We start from the raw sequence: 19,158 nt of genomic DNA, 5'->3' as shown, positions 1-19,158 counted from the left end.
AACTCATGAATATTCATGTAGGCTCCGCCCACTGCCTCTACAGATGCACAACTCACTTTTGCCCCACATTTCACGGTGCACTTGGTGCAAAAGGGAGAGCGCGCGAAACTTGTCACTTGAAAGCTAAAAACAGTGTTTGAGATTCGTCGCAGCAGATTCAAGCAGCTGTAGTTATGTACTTGTGTTTGTGCTAGAAAAATATACAAGACATTTGTGAGAAAATATTCTACAAGTGTGCAACTCTCATTGGATGAATTCACATACTGATTTGCAGATGAGCAACATTTCTCCGTGACTTCACATTTCTTGATGCGGGGTGTAAATGCGTTTTGCACCATATTCACTGCAGCAACTGTAGCAAACATGTGAGCGTATGAGTTTCTTAATTTGTGATTTGTAGAATAGGATTTGTGCACCTGCAATGAAGAATTTGAGAAGGTGTAACTGTTGTGTTGTGTTTGTGGAAGATAAAAAAAAGTCTACAAGTTTGCAACTCTTAAAACATTTCTCTCTGTGACTTCAAATTTACTGATACACATGTGTGGCTATTCTCTACAACTACAAATTCCACTGTCACAGGCGTTCAGTAGTTTTGCACCAAAAATACCTCCATATTCTACTGATATCAACTGTTTTTCACTTTAATTAGATAGTCCTAAAAGATATCTACTAACGCTTAGTGGAGAATGTCTACTGATCATAAACAATATATTTGTTGACAAGCAACAGATAAGCAACTAATCTTTAGTTGACTATCAACAGATTATCAACAAATGGAAACTACAGTTTTTTTAAATGATTATTTTAACTGATTAAAAACTATTAATTTGATGCATTTGAGACCCCTTGAATTGGATATACAGTATCATATACAGATCATATGCTGACATGACTTTTGACTTTCAACTGACAGATTGATTTTGAGTTGTTGGTAGACAGCTTAGAAGATGGTGACTGAATCTACAGAAAGTTAGTTGACAATTGGCTAATAACCTGTTGCAAAATAACATTGACAGTCAACAGGCACTTTTTGTAAAACTTTGTTAAATCTGTAGATTAACACTTGAAATGTACCTTATAGTCTATAGGCAGTTAGTTGAATGTATGTTACTTGTTTGTTGAAACAGTGTTGTTGAATGTCAACTAATGCACTGTTGACAAGAATGGCTACTAATGACTATCAAAATAAAGTGTTACCAAATGTTGTCATCAAAAAGAAAGAGAAAGAGTTTCTTTCTTCTGTTGAACACAAAATAAGATATGTTAAAGAATGTTGGTAACCAGGCAGTTGACAGTTGACCATAGTAGGGAACAGAAAATACTATAGAAGTCAATGGGTGCCGTCAACTGTCTGGTTACCAACATTCTTTTACAGAAGAAAGAAACTCATACAGGTTTGGAACAACATGAGGGTGAGTAAATTACCAAATATTAATTTTTGGGTGAAATCCCTTTAAGCAGATGGATTTTTAGGACTTTTGTCTGAAAATTTTAAGATAAAAATAACTGTTACAATGCTACCCTTAAATGAGTTCAGAACTGTATTTTAAATGTAAAATAAAATTATTTCTTTATTTCTCCTAAACACGCAAGTCCCTCAAAGCAGCTAACTATGTTAGTCGACTGGATTGTTCAGACTGGTCATGCTGTGAGAAGCACCTGGCTGCAGCCTGCAGATTTGGGCGGGGGTGCACCTGGGGCGGGGCTGCACGCCCACAATGCTTCTCATTGGTTAGTGGCAAGTGATGACGTCAATCGAGGCGGGGCCGCACCTGGGGCGGGGCTGCACGTCTCTTCCCGCCAACATCTCTTCTCATTGGTTAGTGGCGTGAAGTCATGAGGTGATTCTAGCATGTTTTCATGTTCATCGCTGCATGGTGAGTACATTACAGGCAAGCTACTCTTTTTTTGTTCTAATTTTATTTACATTTTATTTTACCATTTTTAATTCTGAAGTGGCGTTTAGTGTGATGTTAATTGGTGTAAAAATGAGATTGTGTAGTGCTAACTTTACTCATCATATCACACAAATAACTAGGACAGCGTAGGTCTAAGTGTGTGTGTGTGCGTGCGTGGTGTGTGTGTGTGTGTGTGTGTGTGTGTGTGTGTGTGTGTGTGTGTGTGTGTGTGTGTGTGTGCGTGTGTGCGCGCGTTTGCGTGGTGTGCTGCTGGGATTAGGATATAGTGTTAAAACTAGGGATGAGCGAGTACAGCATTATCTGTATCTGTATCTGTTAACCATATGAATTATCTGTATCTGTATCTGTACTTGGATGGGCGTGGCCTAACCCGGAAGCGGGCGGGATTTAAACCAGAAGTGGGTGTGGTTGTATTGAAATGGGCGGGGCTTTAACCGGTATGTTATTTTAAGCATGCAATTGATATGGGTTGATCAGAAATGTTTATATTTATTGCTGATTAGAAAACTATTTACATGACAGCATCAGCATTGAGCTTCAGATCAATGGTTTTGATCACGATAACAAACGAACTATATACAGAACAAGTTTTGCAACAATAAATACAACACATGTATGGAGGTAGATTTGTGTCTTTATTATTCAATCAAAAAAAAGGTTGCTTCAATCAAAAAATATATTTTCAATCAAAAAAAACCGTTTCAATCAAAGAAAAAAAGTGTTTGAATGCAAAAATATATTTGAGACTCAAAAAAATGCATTTGAACACTATTTTTTTTTGCTTGAAAATGTTTTTTTTGATAGAAGTGAAGGTTTTTTTGTTTGAAGCAACTTTTTTGATTGAAGTATTGTTGTTTTGTGTTTGGGCCATATTATGGGTAGGACATTTGTGTCTTTATAATTCAATCAAAAAAGAAGTTGCTTCAAACAAACAAAACATATTTTCAATAAAAAAATCACTTCAATCAAAAAATAAACCTTTTCAATCATAGAAAAAATGTTTTTGAATGCAAAAAAATATTTGAGATTCAAAAAATTGCACTTGAACACTTTTTTTTTGATTGAAAATGTTTTCTTTGATTGAAGTAATCTTTTTTGTGTTTGGACCATGTTATGGGTAGGACATTTGTGTCTTAATTATTCAATCCCAAAAAAGTTGCTTCAATCAAAAAAAAAAACATTTTCAATCAAAAAAAAAATAATTTCAATCAAAGAAAAAACTGTTTAAATGCAAAAAAAAAAAAAAATCATTTGAAGTGTTTTTTTTTTATTGAACTTTCTTTTTTTTTGAATGAAGTGAAAAAAGTTTTGAAGTCGTTTTTTTTTAAAATCATTTTGACACAAACGTACCGCAGTGGGGGCGGGTGCTTCCCCATTGGTCAGACATGCTTGAGTGACAAGTGTCTACACCAACGACGTCTTTCTGACAAGCAAGTCATGGTCGCCACTCGCCAGCGAGCCAGGAAGCAGTGGTGGAGTTGTTGGTAAGTAGATAAAACCGTATTAAAATGATTGGTGTCACGTTATTAGCCTACTCTGTTTGATATTTCGATTAAACATACAGCTTGCTAACTTAGCTCACGTTGACTAATTTGTGTGATGGTGTTAGATATCTGACGCCTCATATTGTCAGGCAGGCTAGCAGGGTGCGCTAACGGCTAATTGAATTGTTTATTTCACTTAAGTAACGTTACAGAGGCTTGCTATGTGCTTGTGCTATATTGTGTTATAATACGTAACGTCATTAGTGGTCAAACAACAGTCCACAGGCCAACTGTTGCCCACAGCGCTGCCTGTTTAGCAGCAACAGGTCATGCAGAGCCTGAGTCTATCTTCTCACACAGCCCACAGGATTACAGCTATTTGACCGTCCCGCTCTCTCTCTCGCTCACGGGTAGTGGTCTCCCCACCATCACAGTCAAATGCTCGCAGACACAGAGGCAGATGCTGTTATTTTGAGAGCGGGGCTTACATATGCCGTCCCGTACGGAAAATAATGTTGCATACCACCGGTAACATGAATATATATTCCGTTGCTCGGTGCGCAAACTAGCTGTGTCAGGCATTATTTATAAGTAGCCTAATGTCCTGCACAACTCCACATGGAAAACTGGCAGTTCAATGAAGTGATGCTTATTGTCTGACATAGTGTACAAGTAGTTACTAGCTTAAAGTATTGTGCCAATAATGATCCTTCTGGTAAATTTGGCATTCAGTTGAGACACAAAAGCTCTTAGTTTAATGAAAATCTTTGGAAAAGAAGACAAGATGGTTTGTTTAATTAGTATTCATTTATTTAGATTTCTAATATCATATAGTATTGTCCTGTCAACCCATTACAAGTCTTGCCTTATTCAGTGTTGATTTATTGACATGTTTATGTAAGATGTTTTATTAGAAGGTGTGTGAGTGAAAGTTGTCTGAAGTTGTATTTTTCTATTTTATTGCAATGCTGATTGATAATGTAGGACTCTGGTCCTGGCTTGGCCTAAGTTTTGGTGTCTCTAAATGCTGTGCTCTGTAGGCATGACACATTAATTTCTTTATGTGATACTTTATTTTTTGCATCAAATTATTTGAAGTATTGATAAGCAGTATTGATATCGATACAGGTATTGCTGCACTCTCAATTATAACTGCTCAATAGTGTCGTATGGTTACTTTTATTATACAAGCCATCAATTTTGATGGCTTGTTAGTGTAACCGTTAAGCATAATGGCATTAATGCTATATATAGCGTACATTTAGCCAGATATTTTTTTTTTTTTTTTAAAGTAGCTAACTAGCTAAAGCCTTAAGTAGCTGAAATTAAGTTGTCTCATGTCTCTTTCTGCAGCAACACACACACACACACACACACACACACACACACACACACACACACACACACACACACACAGACAACGATAGCTACCTACATTAACTGCAACATCTTTCCAGGCAGCAGATGGACTAATTGTTTTTCCTGTTGATCAAATTATGTTTTTTTAGGCCAAGAACTCCACTAAAACTTTTTGGAACAGGATTGCTTAATAAAGGTAAGAATGGATGGGTAGATTTTATTTATGGTTTTGCTCTTTTTATGTGTCTGGTGTATTGTAGGTCATAACCATTTTCACAACAGCCATATTTTCTCCCTCCCATTTAGAAAGACCAATACTACACATCACCTCTGCTGCTGATTCTCCATTTTGGGGTTGTGCTCCCCATTATCTATTGCAGGTAATGCACTGACTATCTCATACAAGTACACTTATACATGAATTTCAAAATTGCTCCTCTTATAATGCTAAATGTTAATTTGCAGGCATCCGATGGCACAACAGCTCTTACTGAGGTTAAGGGATAGGTTGGTTTCTGTCATCAATAGAGTACCCATTGATTTTGAGTACCTCCTGTTTGTGTGCACTCAAGAGTTGCAGTTTATTCAAGCTGGCACACAATACATGAAAGTGAATATTTAGGTTAATTTTGACTAATTTATCAATCCATCCCAAAGATCACATTCTTCAGACTAAAACCACCTTGTGAGATCACAGTGACCTTAACCTTTGAACTCCAAAATCTAATTAGTTCAGAGTCCAACTGGACCTTCTGGTCACATATAATCAAATTCTGCCAAGCTGTTTGTCCTGAGATATCCAGTTACAAAGAGTAGGAAGTACTACACAAGTCCTTGCTTGTGTTGTAGGAACTCTCAATGTACGTCGCTTTGGATAAAAGCGTCTGCTAAATTACATCGTAACATTGTACTAAGCCGGATAAGACAAATACAATGCACGAGGTGAAAATATAAATTCATTCCTATGTACCCAAGTCCCTGTGACATACCAGCATCATGTCAGGGGGGTGCACTTGTACACCAAGGTGCCTCACGTTACAGAATCAGGAGATAAGTTCCTGGCTGGAATGGCCAGGAGCCAATATTTGGAATGGTTACTTACTATGTACCCAAAGTCACAGAGTCAAAGTGTCTTAAGACAAGATATGTAGAGGTGTACCACGAGCAATATCTTTTTAATGTAGTCTATTCCTCTAGCAGTGAGTAGTTGTACACACCATTATAGTATACACCATTGTGTAAATGCAAGTAAATAAGTAATACTGTTGATTAATATGAGAATATGAATAAGAGTAACAAACTTAAAATAGTTTTTGTCCAGGTCAGTGATGGAGTATTTTGGGATCTTCCCCTTCTTCCCCCCTTCAAAGAGGCGCGTCTCTATCCCAGCAACCATCTCTGTGGACATAAACAAACCAGAGAACAGCCTCAGTCACAGGGTTTTATTGTTGATTTGGAAGTATTACACACTTGTGACTGGCTTACTACTTACCAGACAGGAACTCCTTCCTTAATGCCCCAGTGTCGATGCCAGCTTCTCCTATGAAGGTAATTTTCAGTTTGTTCGCTGGGCCTCCAGTCTTCTGGCGCTGCCAAAGCTTTAGACCTCTCTCCAGCATGTTGTCCCTCGAGACACAAATGTTGAAGGTCTTCCCCGTCTCAACTTTTGAGTCAACCCAACGCAGAACATCTTCTTCACTGTTAAAATAAATTATTACATCTTAAAAATCTAAAGATATTTTGGCAGCAAAATCAAAGTTTCAAGATCCCTTTTCTTTTTTTTTACCATGAGATGTCATCTATTGGATCTTGTGTTGGTTCTTGCAGATCATGGGGACTTTCAGGTCCAGCATCTGGGCTCCATACAGGACTACAACTAAGAATGGAAGTTACAATGAATTCCATCTAATCACAGCAAACTAAAAAATGTGATGTTATTATATGCAAAGGACATACACCACTTGTCTGTTTTATTTATTTATTTATTTTTTTACTCTTAAGCACATTGAGTCTGCACCTGTCGCACGAAATGTGCTATATAAATAAATGTGACTTGACTTACCTTGTTCCACAGATACTGGCGTGGAACTCAATGTCCTGGCTTGGGAAGTATTTGTTGCATATCGGGCATTTTGTCTTACTTTGCTAAATGGGAAGATGTATGGACAGGATTAGTTCCAATTTTTATAGCAACCCTCTCAGCATAAATGGTAAATAGTAAATGTTCATTTGATCATTTATGGTTTCACTCAAAATCAGGAGTAATAAAAATATAAAAGATTATATTATTATTGCAATAAATATTATTCTGTCCTACATATAACCATACCTTGTTCGATGGTGGCACATCTAAAGTCGCAGGAACAGAAGAATCAAGCTCCTCATCTTCTTGCTGAAAATGCAGCCAAACAATGTGTCAGATAACTAGATAACACTGATTGACAGTTGTCAGTCATTTAACATTTAAACAGGCCAAGATTTTTTTAATCTAAACAGCAAAATTCATTTTTTTAAACCAGGTTTTCTTATAGTTATGGTTATTTTCACTCAGACTTTTGTGGATGCTTAATCAGACACTCGGCTTTGATATAATATATGTATTTTTAATATTCAAATTCATGTTTCCAGGGGCTTTTTTAATTTATTATGACTACACTTTATTTTCTCATAATGATGTTTCTGTTTATCTTATGCCAATAACAGACATAGATGATAACAATTAGAGAAGAAAAAAAACACTAAAAAAAACACCATTTCGATTTTGGGACAGTTTACATTCACTTCGGGATGGTTGAGACCGTTTTTCAGGAATGTCCAGGGACAGTTTTAAAAAAAGTTAGTCTGGAGGCCTGGTGGCAACATTCACCTTTCACTTGCATTAAGTGGAAAAATGTGACAAGAAAGGCGTCTCACCTCTGAATCACAAAGAGCTGTCCAAGACGTCCCTTCACAATCACCTTGCACATGAAGGGCAAGCATTTGCAATGGCATGACCATTTTGCACTGTGTGCATGTAGCCTTTGGCATGAGACTGAACTCTGGAGCATCCACTGGCAGTGGTGTCAGATCAATCTTCTCTTGGAGAGGAGCAATATATAACATAAACTTCCCTCCTGCGGAGGCGCTTCTAAGAACAGAGCCAGTGTATCCCTCTGACTCTAAGGCGACAGCGGTCATTCTCCTCCTTCCATGTCCACCTGCAAATTCAAGTTTTATGGGAATTAAAAGTAGTGCCAACCAAGTATATTAACATCAGTGTGCTGAGCATGGCATTCAGCCAGTGTAAGTTGACCCATTCATGGCATACTTGTAAGTGAAAAATAATGACATGAGGAAAAGTATTATCGACTGTAATGATAATGAAATCGAGGACAAAAAGTTAAAACGTGCACAATCAGGTGTTCTGCATTATAATAATCTACAATGTCATGTTTCAGAAAAATATATTAGATGTTTTTATGTTTAGATACGAGCCTCTATGACATCTCTTCTTGAGTTAAGCTCTAACATTATTCACTAAATTTCCCATATCTCCTTGCGGCAAGTTTGGTTATCACATTATGATCACTGTACACATGGATGTGCCCACTTAAAAAAAAAACAAAAAAACTGTCAAGTCAGTATTTTCGAACAGCTTATTTAGGGAAACTCTGGAAACTCCTTTTGAACTCGGAAAAGCCTTGTGTAGTGCAGGGCTCCACACTATTTAAAGATTCTATTCAAATAGCCTTATGTTAATCTAATGTCTTGTTTAACATACCAGCTGCTTTGTATAGAAGCCATCCTCCTTCAAGACTTGCCATTTTCGGGTAGGTGCTCTCCAGTAAAGTGGACAACTACAGTAATAAAGACAGAACATTTCAGGAAGGTATATCTGTAAAAATCGATTGTGGAGAAGGCAATGATAGAGGAGGTAGGGGGAGATAAAGAAAGATGCTGCTCCTCACCTCTTCATGGCTTAAGTCTTTAGTGATCGAGAGAGTCCTCTTTCCCAGCCCTGCCTGTAGTAGCTCCAGTTCATCTTGTGTGGTCGGGGTTGTTTCTGCTTTGTCACTCAATAAGAAAAAAGCCATGTCAAATCCTTTCCATGGTTTATGTTTCTTGTCTCTGTGTTTGTCTGCAGATTTTCTTTTGAAAAATCCAGGGAATGATCTGCAAAAAAGTAAAAAAATGTGAGACCCTTGTTTGTAAAATAGATTTGTAATATTTTACAAAAAGGGGTCAGTAAAAAATTAAATTTGCATGGGATGGCTGTGTATGTGGAATAACATTTCACAAATCCCCTACAACCTGCATGTCATGACTCGGTCCATGTTATAGTTCTGTTTCCTGTGTCATCTTGTTGTATTGACTTCTCCTCTCGTTTCAGATTCCCCTTCCCTCCTCGTGTGGTTTCGTCCTCCTCCTTGATTGTCTGTCCCCACCCTCAATACTTTCACCTGTTCTGTGTGTGTGTATATATAGTCCATGTATATATAGTATACATAAACATGTCAATAAATCAACACTGAATAAGGCAAGACTTGTAATGGGTTGACAGGACAATACTATATGATATTAGAAATCTAAATAAATGAATACTAATTAAACAAACCATCTTGTCTTCTTTTCCAAAGATTTTCATTAAACTAAGAGCTTTTGTGTCTCAACTGAATGCCAAATTTACCAGAAGGATCATTATTGGCACAATACTTTAAGCTAGTAACTACTTGTACACTATGTCAGACAATAAGCATCACTTCATTGAACTGCCAGTTTTCCATGTGGAGTTGTGCAGGACATTAGGCTACTTATAAATAATGCCTGACACAGCTAGTTTGCACACCGAGCAACGGAATATATATTCATGTTACCGGTGGTATGCAACATTATTTTCCGTACGGGACGGCATATGTAAGCCCCGCTCTCAAAATAACAGCATCTGCCTCTGTGTCTGCGAGCATTTGACTGTGATGGTGGGGAGACCACTACCCGTGAGCGAGAGAGAGAGCGGGACGGTCAAATAGCTGTAATCCTGTGGGCTGTGTGAGAAGATAGACTCAGGCTCTGCATGACCTGTTGCTGCTAAACAGGCAGCGCTGTGGGCAACAGTTGGCCTGTGGACTGTTGTTTGACCACTAATGACGTTACGTATTATAACACAATATAGCACTAGCACATAGCAAGCCTCTGTAACGTTACTTAAGTGAAATAAACAATTCAATTAGCCGTTAGCGCACCCTGCTAGCCTGCCTGACAATATGAGGCGTCAGATATCTAACACCATCACACAAATTAGTCAACGTGAGCTAAGTTAGCAAGCTGTATGTTTAATCGAAATATCAAACAGAGTAGGCTAATAACGTGACACCAATCATTTTAATACGGTTTTATCTACTTACCAACAACTCCACCACTGCTTCCTGGCTCGCTGGCGAGTGGCGACCATGACTTGCTTGTCAGAAAGACGTCGTTGGTGTAGACACTTGTCACTCAAGCATGTCTGACCAATGGGGAAGCACCCGCCCCCACTGCGGTACGTTTGTGTCAAAATGATTTTAAAAAAAAACGACTTCAAAACTTTTTTCACTTCATTCAAAAAAAAAGAAAGTTCAATAAAAAAAAAACACTTCAAATGATTTTTTTTTTTTTTGCATTTAAACAGTTTTTTCTTTGATTGAAATTATTTTTTTTTTGATTGAAAATGTTTTTTTTTTTGATTGAAGCAACTTTTTTGGGATTGAATAATTAAGACACAAATGTCCTACCCATAACATGGTCCAAACACAAAAAAGATTACTTCAATCAAAGAAAACATTTTCAATCAAAAAAAAAGTGTTCAAGTGCAATTTTTTGAATCTCAAATATTTTTTTGCATTCAAAAACATTTTTTCTATGATTGAAAAGGTTTATTTTTTGATTGAAGTGATTTTTTTATTGAAAATATGTTTTGTTTGTTTGAAGCAACTTCTTTTTTGATTGAATTATAAAGACACAAATGTCCTACCCATAATATGGCCCAAACACAAAACAACAATACTTCAATCAAAAAAGTTGCTTCAAACAAAAAAACCTTCACTTCTATCAAAAAAAACATTTTCAAGCAAAAAAAAATAGTGTTCAAATGCATTTTTTTGAGTCTCAAATATATTTTTGCATTCAAACACTTTTTTTCTTTGATTGAAACGGTTTTTTTTGATTGAAAATATATTTTTTGATTGAAGCAACCTTTTTTTTGATTGAATAATAAAGACACAAATCTACCTCCATACACATGCGGTTGCAATTATGAAGTAAAATGTTATGAACAAGAGTTTTCATCTCAACTAGGGCTGGCCGGGTGATATGGACCAAAAGTCCTATCCCGATATATTTAGGCTGAATATCGATATACGATATATATCCCGATATTTGTTCCGCAAAGAGAGAGCAAATGTTCAGTCAAAGTCAAAGCCAAATATGACATGTCACAAGTAGTTTTATTGAAACCCAAGCGGCAACCTCCCCGTCTCTCTCTTGAAACCAACACGGAAGTGAGATAAACTGCAATTCATTGACTGGCCGCTTGAGGCTGGCTGCAGAAGTGAGTCAAATCTGTATCTCCCCCATGTTAAAATGACCAACTTTACAGCAGAAAAAAACATGTTTACAGCCTGGATCTCTATGTGGCTTTGGTCTATACAGCTAATTTTGCCCTTCATAACAACTGTGAGGGGGGTGAATTTTTGTATAACTCATCCGTTTAGTTGATTAATATTTAAAGTTCTGCATAATTAAGGGTGTGTCCACTTTTGAGTGACAGGTGGATTGCCGCTGATGTCAATGCTAGCCGTTTGTTTGCTGTTAGCCGCGTCACTACTCACTTCACCTCAGCAAATTTTAGCTGCTGAACTTGCCATATCTGCAGTGTTTGTGCTTTTTTCGGGATTATTTCATACAATTTAAAACACCCATTACTTCGCCCACGGCTTTGGATTCCGTTGTTGTCGTCGAGTATCGTTCGAGAGAACAACCAGCGCTGTATTTCAGTTGTTTTCCTCTGTGAACATGCACTAATGGATGTCTGACAATTTCGTTGGTTTTTGGAGTTTTCAGTTTTCATTTAAAAACGTAACGTCTATAGATATAAAGGCTCGTTCGTTCTGCTCTCACGGAACAGATAGATTATAATATGCTTATGTACGTCAGATGAAATCCTGCAGGTGTCGGCGCTTTCTCCGTCCGTGCTATAAATGAACATCCTTGAATGAGCGCGGATTTTCTAGCGCATTTACTTGAACTTCATAGGTATATCTATGGTTTAACCCATTTGAGAGGCGGCCAAAATCAGAATTTAAAATGGACTGAATAAGCTCTCTACGAACTTGACGAGCGATTCCGCGCTGACGGACCATAGACTATAAAAAAAAGAATGACTGACATGTAACTGTTATGCACATAAATCACTGTCACACACACTCTCTCAGAATAATAGTTAAGTTACTGCATAATACATTTTCAACTAGCAGAATAGTACAGAATCACGATACACAGTCTCACTTGTAGCCATGTCTTTTAATAATATTTCGAAGGGTAAAAACAGGAACTTTTCTTTGGCTTTACATCATCAACTGTCACTTTAGCGCGAGGCCCTGTGCAGTCGCAGACTAGTACTTTCCATAGGGTACTTTCAGTAGCATATAGCATTACCTCCCAAGCCTGAGCTAACTCGATCACGTCGAGCGGTGAGCCGCGAGCGTAGTTTCATAGCCAGGTTCCTCCAGCTTCACCCACGCCCCGCCTCTTTGCCCATTTTCTGTTATCCGAGAGTGACGCAAGGTGATGCGAGGCCAAGATGGCGACGGCCGACTCCGCCCACTTTAGGCTTCAAAAATGCTCTTCAGAAACCTACGGGTGACGTCACGGACACTACGTCCATATTTTTTTACAGTCTATGTTGAAACCGGCTCTTTCAGTGAACATTTGCAAAATCAAATGAATAAATAATAAACAGGTTTCTTCACCTTAGGGCTGCACGATTATGACAAAAATCATAATGGCTGATTATTCCCTTGGAATTGTAATTGCAATTTATTAATTATGATTATCAAAATTTACATTGAATATATATATATATATAAAAAAAAATTGTAAATGTGTTATAATTTGCCTATATAGAGAGAGTGAGAATATTATTAGGCAAATTATAACACGTTTACACAAAATTTGTTAACACACACACAAGTACTGTCCCCCTTTACTTAACATAAATTGTAAGAATATGACTAATTTAAGAATAGTACTAATAAATAAACATTAGGCCTATGCTAAAGCTATTAAATAGCAGTCCCAAACAAATTTTTGTTAATACAATGTTGGTATGAGCCACTACAGGCATTTAAAAATAACACAAAGAAAAATAGTGGCATTTTAGGATTAATATAGAAACGACAGTTACCATGGTGAATTCACAATACTAACAAGAACTGTTAATGAAACATGGAAACTGCTCCTGGTGAATAGAATGAAAATTATACCTGCATTACTTTTATTTTGTGTAATTTACAACGTAACGGCGTTGCATGCTCGTAGTTTCTTTTGTACTTTATATACAGTGAGGAGATACACAGCGCGCGCCGCCGCATTTGCGCGTGCAATTGAGTGTGCGCTACGACTACAGTATAACGGCTGACAGGACAAGAAAGTCCGTTTCTCTTACGAGAGTCCTCTCGTACTGCGTTTTGTAAAAACGCTACGGGAAAGGTCTCTTTTCACGAAATACTGAAGCAAAAAATTATCCTTAATTTTTATACATGTAAAGCGCGTTGCGGCAGTGCTTAGCTATGGCGAGACGGCTCGCTCGCTCATTGGCTGCTCTGCAGCAACTGCATAAGCCTATCGAGCGAGGCCTGAGGTGACGTCAGGCCAATGAGGACGCTTCGCGCCCTCCTAGCCATTTCCCGCCGAGACGGGTGTGGCTAGCCTCTATATAAGGAGCTCGAGAAGGCTGATTCACTTGATTTTCATCTCTTCAGCGAAGCTCACGCATCGCTGGATCACGAGGAAGCACGCGTCGTCTGATGCAAGCACTTCAGCGGGACGAGCCCTCGAAGCAGCTGGCCAACGCCGCCTTCTACCGCCGTACCTGCTGCGCTTTCCGACGCCATATCCTTTACATTCTTGTTCTTGTGTGTGTGTGTGTGTGTGTGTGTGTGTTCGCTTTGCAACACTCACCCCTAAAAGAGCTGCGTCTTTTTCAAGATGCCTTCAAATGCAGCGCTCGCGCTCGCTGACGGCGAAACGCCTTCACTCCGAGCCAATTGCCTACGGTGACTCTGAGGACTCGCCGGGCATCCTTTCCGAGGCTGCCCTTCCTGGAAGCGGATGGCGGGATTAGTTTTTCTTTACGTTACAATAAAAGCTACCCTGCCTCTGCACGCGTCATTCACCGGCGAAGGAGAAAAGAGCGTTCTCACCGTTGGTCGGTCTGACCTCTTTTCTCTCACATTTCTCAGTTCCCTGTTAGGCGACTGGAAATATTATTGCAGCAAGTGAGTCTGTTATAACACGCTTGCCTGCCAGCAAACGCCGAAGAATAAATGTTGACGCCGCTTTCAAAAGCCTGTATCCCCCTGTGGCTCAGTGGTGGAATTATAGGTTTTCCACATGGGAGACCGGAGTTCTAATCCCGGTCTAGCGGCATATATATTTATGCCGCCAATGCTTTGCTCTGTCAGTCCCCTGAAGGCGACTGCAGAGATGCATTTTGCAGCCAGCGAGCGCGTAGTACCCGCTTGCCTGCAACCGAACACCGTTTCTACGGTTCCCGTGCGTCACTGGCGAAAGGAGAATGGAGGGTTTTCAGCCCCGCTGTAGCTGGGCGATATCCACTCTTCTCACATTCTGGCATTTTGCAGGCGTCTGAAAATGCAAATCACTCTGTTTGTTCCCCGAGAGGCAACTGCAGACGTGTTTTTTGCTGCCCACGAGCACGTGGTACATGCCTGCAAGCAAACGCCAGTGTGGATAATACTCGCGCTGACGTTGTCTATGTATCTTCACTGTGGTCCAGTGGTAGATTCTTAGGCTTTCGCGCGGGGGATCCGAGTTCGAATCCCGGGTCTACCGGCAGAAAATATTTATGCCGCCGAATGCAAATCACTCTGATTGTTCCCCGAGAGGCAACTGCAGACGTGTTTTTTGCTGCCCACGAGCACGTGGTACATGCCTGCAAGCAAACGCCAGTGTGGATAATACTCGCGCTGACTTTGTCTATGTATCTTCACTGTGGTCCAGTGGTAGATTCTTAGGCTTTCGCGCGGGGGATCCGAGTTCGAATCCCAGGTCTGCCGGCAGAAAATATTTATGCCGCCGAATGCAAATCACTCTGATTGTTCCCCGAGAGGCAACTGCAGACGTGTTTTTTGCTGCCCACGAGCACGTGGTACATGCCTGCAAGCAAACGCCAGTGTGGATAATACTCGCGCTGACTTTGTCTATGTATCTTCACTGTGGTCCAGTGGTAGATTCTTAGGCTTTCGTGCGGGGGATCCGAGTTCGAATCCCAGGTCTGCCGGCAGAAAATATTTATGCCGCCGAATGCAAATCACTCTGTTTGTTCCCCGGGAGGCAACTGCAGACGTGTTTTTTGCAGCCCACGAGCACCTGGTACATGGCCAGACTTCTACCGAAGTCCCGGCCACGGCCGATGATGCTATATGTGTAGAGAAGATGCCCACTGCCTAGTGCCCATCCCTACACACTAGCACAGCCCTTCACACAGAGCCCGCGCTCATATATTCGACTCGGGTCGATCACGCACACAACATAGTGAACGTGCCCACTGCCTAGTGCCCACAAACACTATGTTCTGCATGCCTTGTGGTTTCTGTAAAGACGAAACCTGTGTGCATTCACTCTGCTCAGGCAGACAGTGCACTCGTTGCAGTAACTGTGCCCGCTCTCCCGCGCCCACACTTACTCACGGCCATTATATGTCCTACGGGACTCGCCCAGCCCTCCTTTGCTCGGTTAAACACCGCAGCGGGGTCGAGCGCAGGCATTCTGTCCACTGTGATCAGCGCGCTTCCCCCTAGGGCTCGCGCACATAAAATCGACTCAGGTCGATTGCGCTTCCAACATAGTAAAAGTGCCCACTTCCCAGTGCCCACGAACACTATGTCTCACAGATCACAGGCTCTCTGTGAAAACGGGACCTGTGCGCGCTCGCTCTGCTCAGGCAGGCAGCGCGTCCAAAGCAGTGAATGTGCCCGTTTCCTGCCCACATTTACTCGCAGACAGCATGAGTCCCACGAGACTTTCTCAGCCCTCCCTCACTCAGTTAAGCACTGTAGTAGGGTCGAGGACGAGCGTTCTGCCCGCTGTAATAAGCGCGCTCCCCGCCTCGAATGTCACAGGCGTAACGCCTATGTTATTGCGCCCCGAAGCACCTCTGTTGCAGAACAGAGCGTGCTTCGCATCCAACCCTTAGCCAGCCATGCAGAGGCATGGGCAGCGCTTCCAGGGGTTTCGGACTGGGTGCTAGACATTATAAACAGAGGCTTCTCGCTACAGTTTTGTCGACGCCCTCCCCGCTTCACAGCGCGCGTCGAAACTATGGTGACTTTAGGAGTAACACATCTACTTCGCACCGAAATATCAAAACTGATGAGCAAAGGGGCGATAGAGCATGTATCCCAAGCTCAAAGCGAAGGGGGGCTATACAGCAGATACTTTATAGTCCCCAAAAAGGACGGTGGTATCAGACCCATACTGGATCTAAGACGGCTGAACAGAGCATTAGTGAAACGCAGTTTCAAAATGCTCACGACCAGCAAAATTCTCGCGCATGTTCGCCGAGAAGACTGGTTCATGTCGATAGATCTGAAGGACGCGTATTTTTAAATACAGATAGCGTCATATCACAGGCGATACTTGAGATTCGCCTTCGAGGGTCAGACATACCAGTATACAGTCCTGCCCTTCGGCTTGTCCCTGGCACCTCGTACATTTACGAAATGCATGGACGCAGCGCTCGCTCCTCTCAGACTCAGAGGCATGCGAGTGCTGAACTATTTGGACGACTGGTTGATCCTAGCTCAATCACGATCTCAGCTCGTGGAGCACAGAACCATTTTACTCGATCACCTCGAGAATCTTGGTATCACGGTCAATTGGGCGAAGAGTTCACTGAACCCCAGTCAAACGATTTCGTTTCTGGGTATCGTTCTGGACTCGCAGTCTATGACGGCACGGCTGTCGCCACAGCGTGTGCTGCACATTCAGCGCGCGGCGAGGTCTTTCCGCCGCGGCGTTTTCACCCCGCTCAGGAAGTTTCAAAGGATGCTGGGTCTCATGGCCTCAGCATCATCAGTTCTCCAGCTGGGCTTGCTCCGCATGCGCCCGCTGCAGTTCTGGTTGAAAGCGCGAGTACCGCGCGGAGCGTGGGTGTCCGGCCGGTTACGCCTCAAGATCAATCAAAGCTGTGTGACAGCCCTGATACCTTGGTTGGCGGACGGCTGGTACCAATCAGGTGTAAGCCTGGGGACTTCCTCGAGAGTGAGGATGGTGTCGACAGACGCATCCACCTCGGGATGGGGAGCGCTGCTCGAGGGCAGACCGTTCTTCGGCCTGTGGTCGGAACGAGAAAAGCTCCAACACATCAACTGCCTGGAAATGCTGGCAGTGCACAACGCGCTGACGCGTTTTTGTCCCCATATCAAGGACCAACACGTCGTAGTCCGTTTGGACAACACGGCCGTGGTGTCCCATATAAATCGCCAGGGCGGTCTGAAATCCACATCCCTGTACAGGCTGGCGAAACGCCTCCTAATATGGGCTCAGCACAATTTGCGCTCGCTGAGGGCAGTGCATGTGCCTGGGCTCCAGAATGTGGGCCCAGACAGACTGTCCAGGAACAACATTCCCCTGGGCGAATGGTCTCTACACCCACAAACAGTCCGGCTGTTGTGGGAGAGATTCGGCAGAGCGGAGGTGGACCTATTCGCGTCCTGCGAAAAACGCTCATTGCCCCGTGTTCTTTTCCAAGAACGACAGCGCGCTGTCCTAGATGTGGCCGCGCTGCCCGCTATACGCTTTCCCCCCCGTCTCCCTCCTGCCACAGGTGTTAGAGCGGGTCAGGGAAACAGAATGCCCAGTGCTGCTTGTAGCACCGTTCTGGAGGAACCAAGCATGGTTTCCAGTCCTAATGCAGCTAGCGGACTTCGCTCCATGGCCAGTGCCATTGAGGAGAGATCTCCTCTCGCAGGCCGGGGGCTCGATTTGGCACCCACACCCGGAGCTGTGGTCCCTTCATGCGTGGGCGCTCAACGGATATCCGTTGACCTCGCAGAGGGAGTGATAAATACCATCACTCAGGCCAGAGCGCCGTCGACTCGGCGGCTTTATGCCTCGAAGTGGTCGGTTTTCTCCGGCTGGTGTACAGCTCGGAGCATATCACCTATCGACTGTGAGGTGACGGAGGTCCTCTCCTTCCTACAGGAGCTGTTGGATAAGGGCAGATCCCCTTCCACGCTCAAAGTTTATTCTGGCGGCTATTACAGCGTTCTCTGGAACAACGCTGGGGCAGTCTCTAGGAAGGAACGATTTAGTCATCCGCTTCCTCAGGGGAGCTAGGAGGCTGAATCCTCCCAGACCTCCTTCAGTCCCTATGTGGGATCTTTCTACGTTTTTGGCGGCCATGAAAGGTGCCCCTTTCGAGCCTATCCAATCTATTAGCCTCAAACATTTGTCTTTCAAAACAGTGTTCTTGATGGCTCTCGCTTCAGTGAAGCGCATAGGCGACCTGCACGCGCTCTCTGTGAGCCCAGCGTGCTTAGAGTTTGGACCTAACGACTCTAAAGTCATACTCAAACCTAAGCATGGCTATGTGCCAAAATCCCTCAACACACCATTTCGGGCTCAGGTTATCTCCCTGTCTGCCCTGCCGGGATCAAGTGAGGAAAGGGACTCAAGTTTTCTTTGCCCCATTAGGGCTTTAAGAGCTTACGTGTCCCGCTCTGCTGTCTTCAGACAGACTGAGCAGCTCTTTGTCTCGTTCAGTGGACGTTCCAAGGGAATGGCTGTTTCGAAACAGAGCTTATCCAGATGGATAGTTGACGCCATAGCGCTGGCTTATACTGCCAAGGGCCTCCAGTGCCCGTTGGGAGTTAGAGCGCACTCCACGAGGAGTGTTGCCTCCTCGTGGGCTTGGTCCAGCGGGATTTCCTTACAGGATATATGTACGGCGGCGGGCTGGGCCTCGCCGTCTACATTTATTAGGTTTTACAACCTAGAGGTTCCCGCCTTGCAGGCTAAGCTACTATCGGTGTAGCCGATTCAGCTGTCTAACTAGAACACTGAAATCGCATGCGCAACGCGCTGCCGACTGTCTTATGGGCAGAACTGTGTAAGACCCACATTTCCCACATTTAGCTCAG

General features: G+C 42.3%; 1 protein-coding gene and 1 long non-coding RNA gene across 2 annotated transcripts; one reads left to right on the top strand and one right to left on the bottom strand.

The window, feature by feature from the left end:
• Positions 1-3,243: 3,243 nt before the first annotated feature.
• Positions 3,244-5,371, top strand: LOC309504749. The gene is made up of 4 exons (XR_014208158.1): positions 3,244-3,403; positions 4,912-4,958; positions 5,069-5,142; positions 5,228-5,371. It is a non-coding gene; the product is annotated as an uncharacterized lncRNA (long non-coding RNA).
• Positions 5,372-5,790: 419 nt separating this feature from the next.
• Positions 5,791-9,222, bottom strand: LOC309504748 (uncharacterized protein). The gene is made up of 9 exons (XM_082178016.1): positions 9,053-9,222; positions 8,710-8,914; positions 8,523-8,598; positions 7,676-7,959; positions 7,092-7,154; positions 6,825-6,907; positions 6,549-6,638; positions 6,255-6,460; positions 5,791-6,160 (listed from the first exon to the last, which is right to left on the bottom strand). Exons 1-9 carry the CDS (start codon positions 9,073-9,075, stop codon positions 5,982-5,984), a joined length of 1,209 nt encoding a protein of 402 aa, XP_082034142.1. The 5' UTR covers positions 9,076-9,222; the 3' UTR covers positions 5,791-5,981.
• Positions 9,223-19,158: the final 9,936 nt, after the last annotated feature.

This window comes from Leuciscus leuciscus, assembly GCF_965113295.1.
Source record: "Leuciscus leuciscus genome assembly, chromosome: 8".
NCBI lineage: Eukaryota > Metazoa > Chordata > Actinopteri > Cypriniformes > Leuciscidae > Leuciscus > Leuciscus leuciscus.
The sequence above is the reverse complement of the archived record's forward strand: the minus strand, read 5'-3'. Positions and strand labels throughout refer to the sequence as shown.

Coding starts and splice junctions, on each gene's coding strand:
- LOC309504748 (XM_082178016.1), bottom strand. CDS start 9,075: ATGGACCGAGTCATGACATGCAG. Junction 8,599..8,709: donor AAGACTTAAGCCATGAAGAG/GTGAGGAGCAGC, acceptor TTATTACTGTAG/TTGTCCACTTTACTGGAGAG. Junction 6,161..6,254: donor AAGGAAGGAGTTCCTGTCTG/GTAAGTAGTAAG, acceptor TTATGTCCACAG/AGATGGTTGCTGGGATAGAG.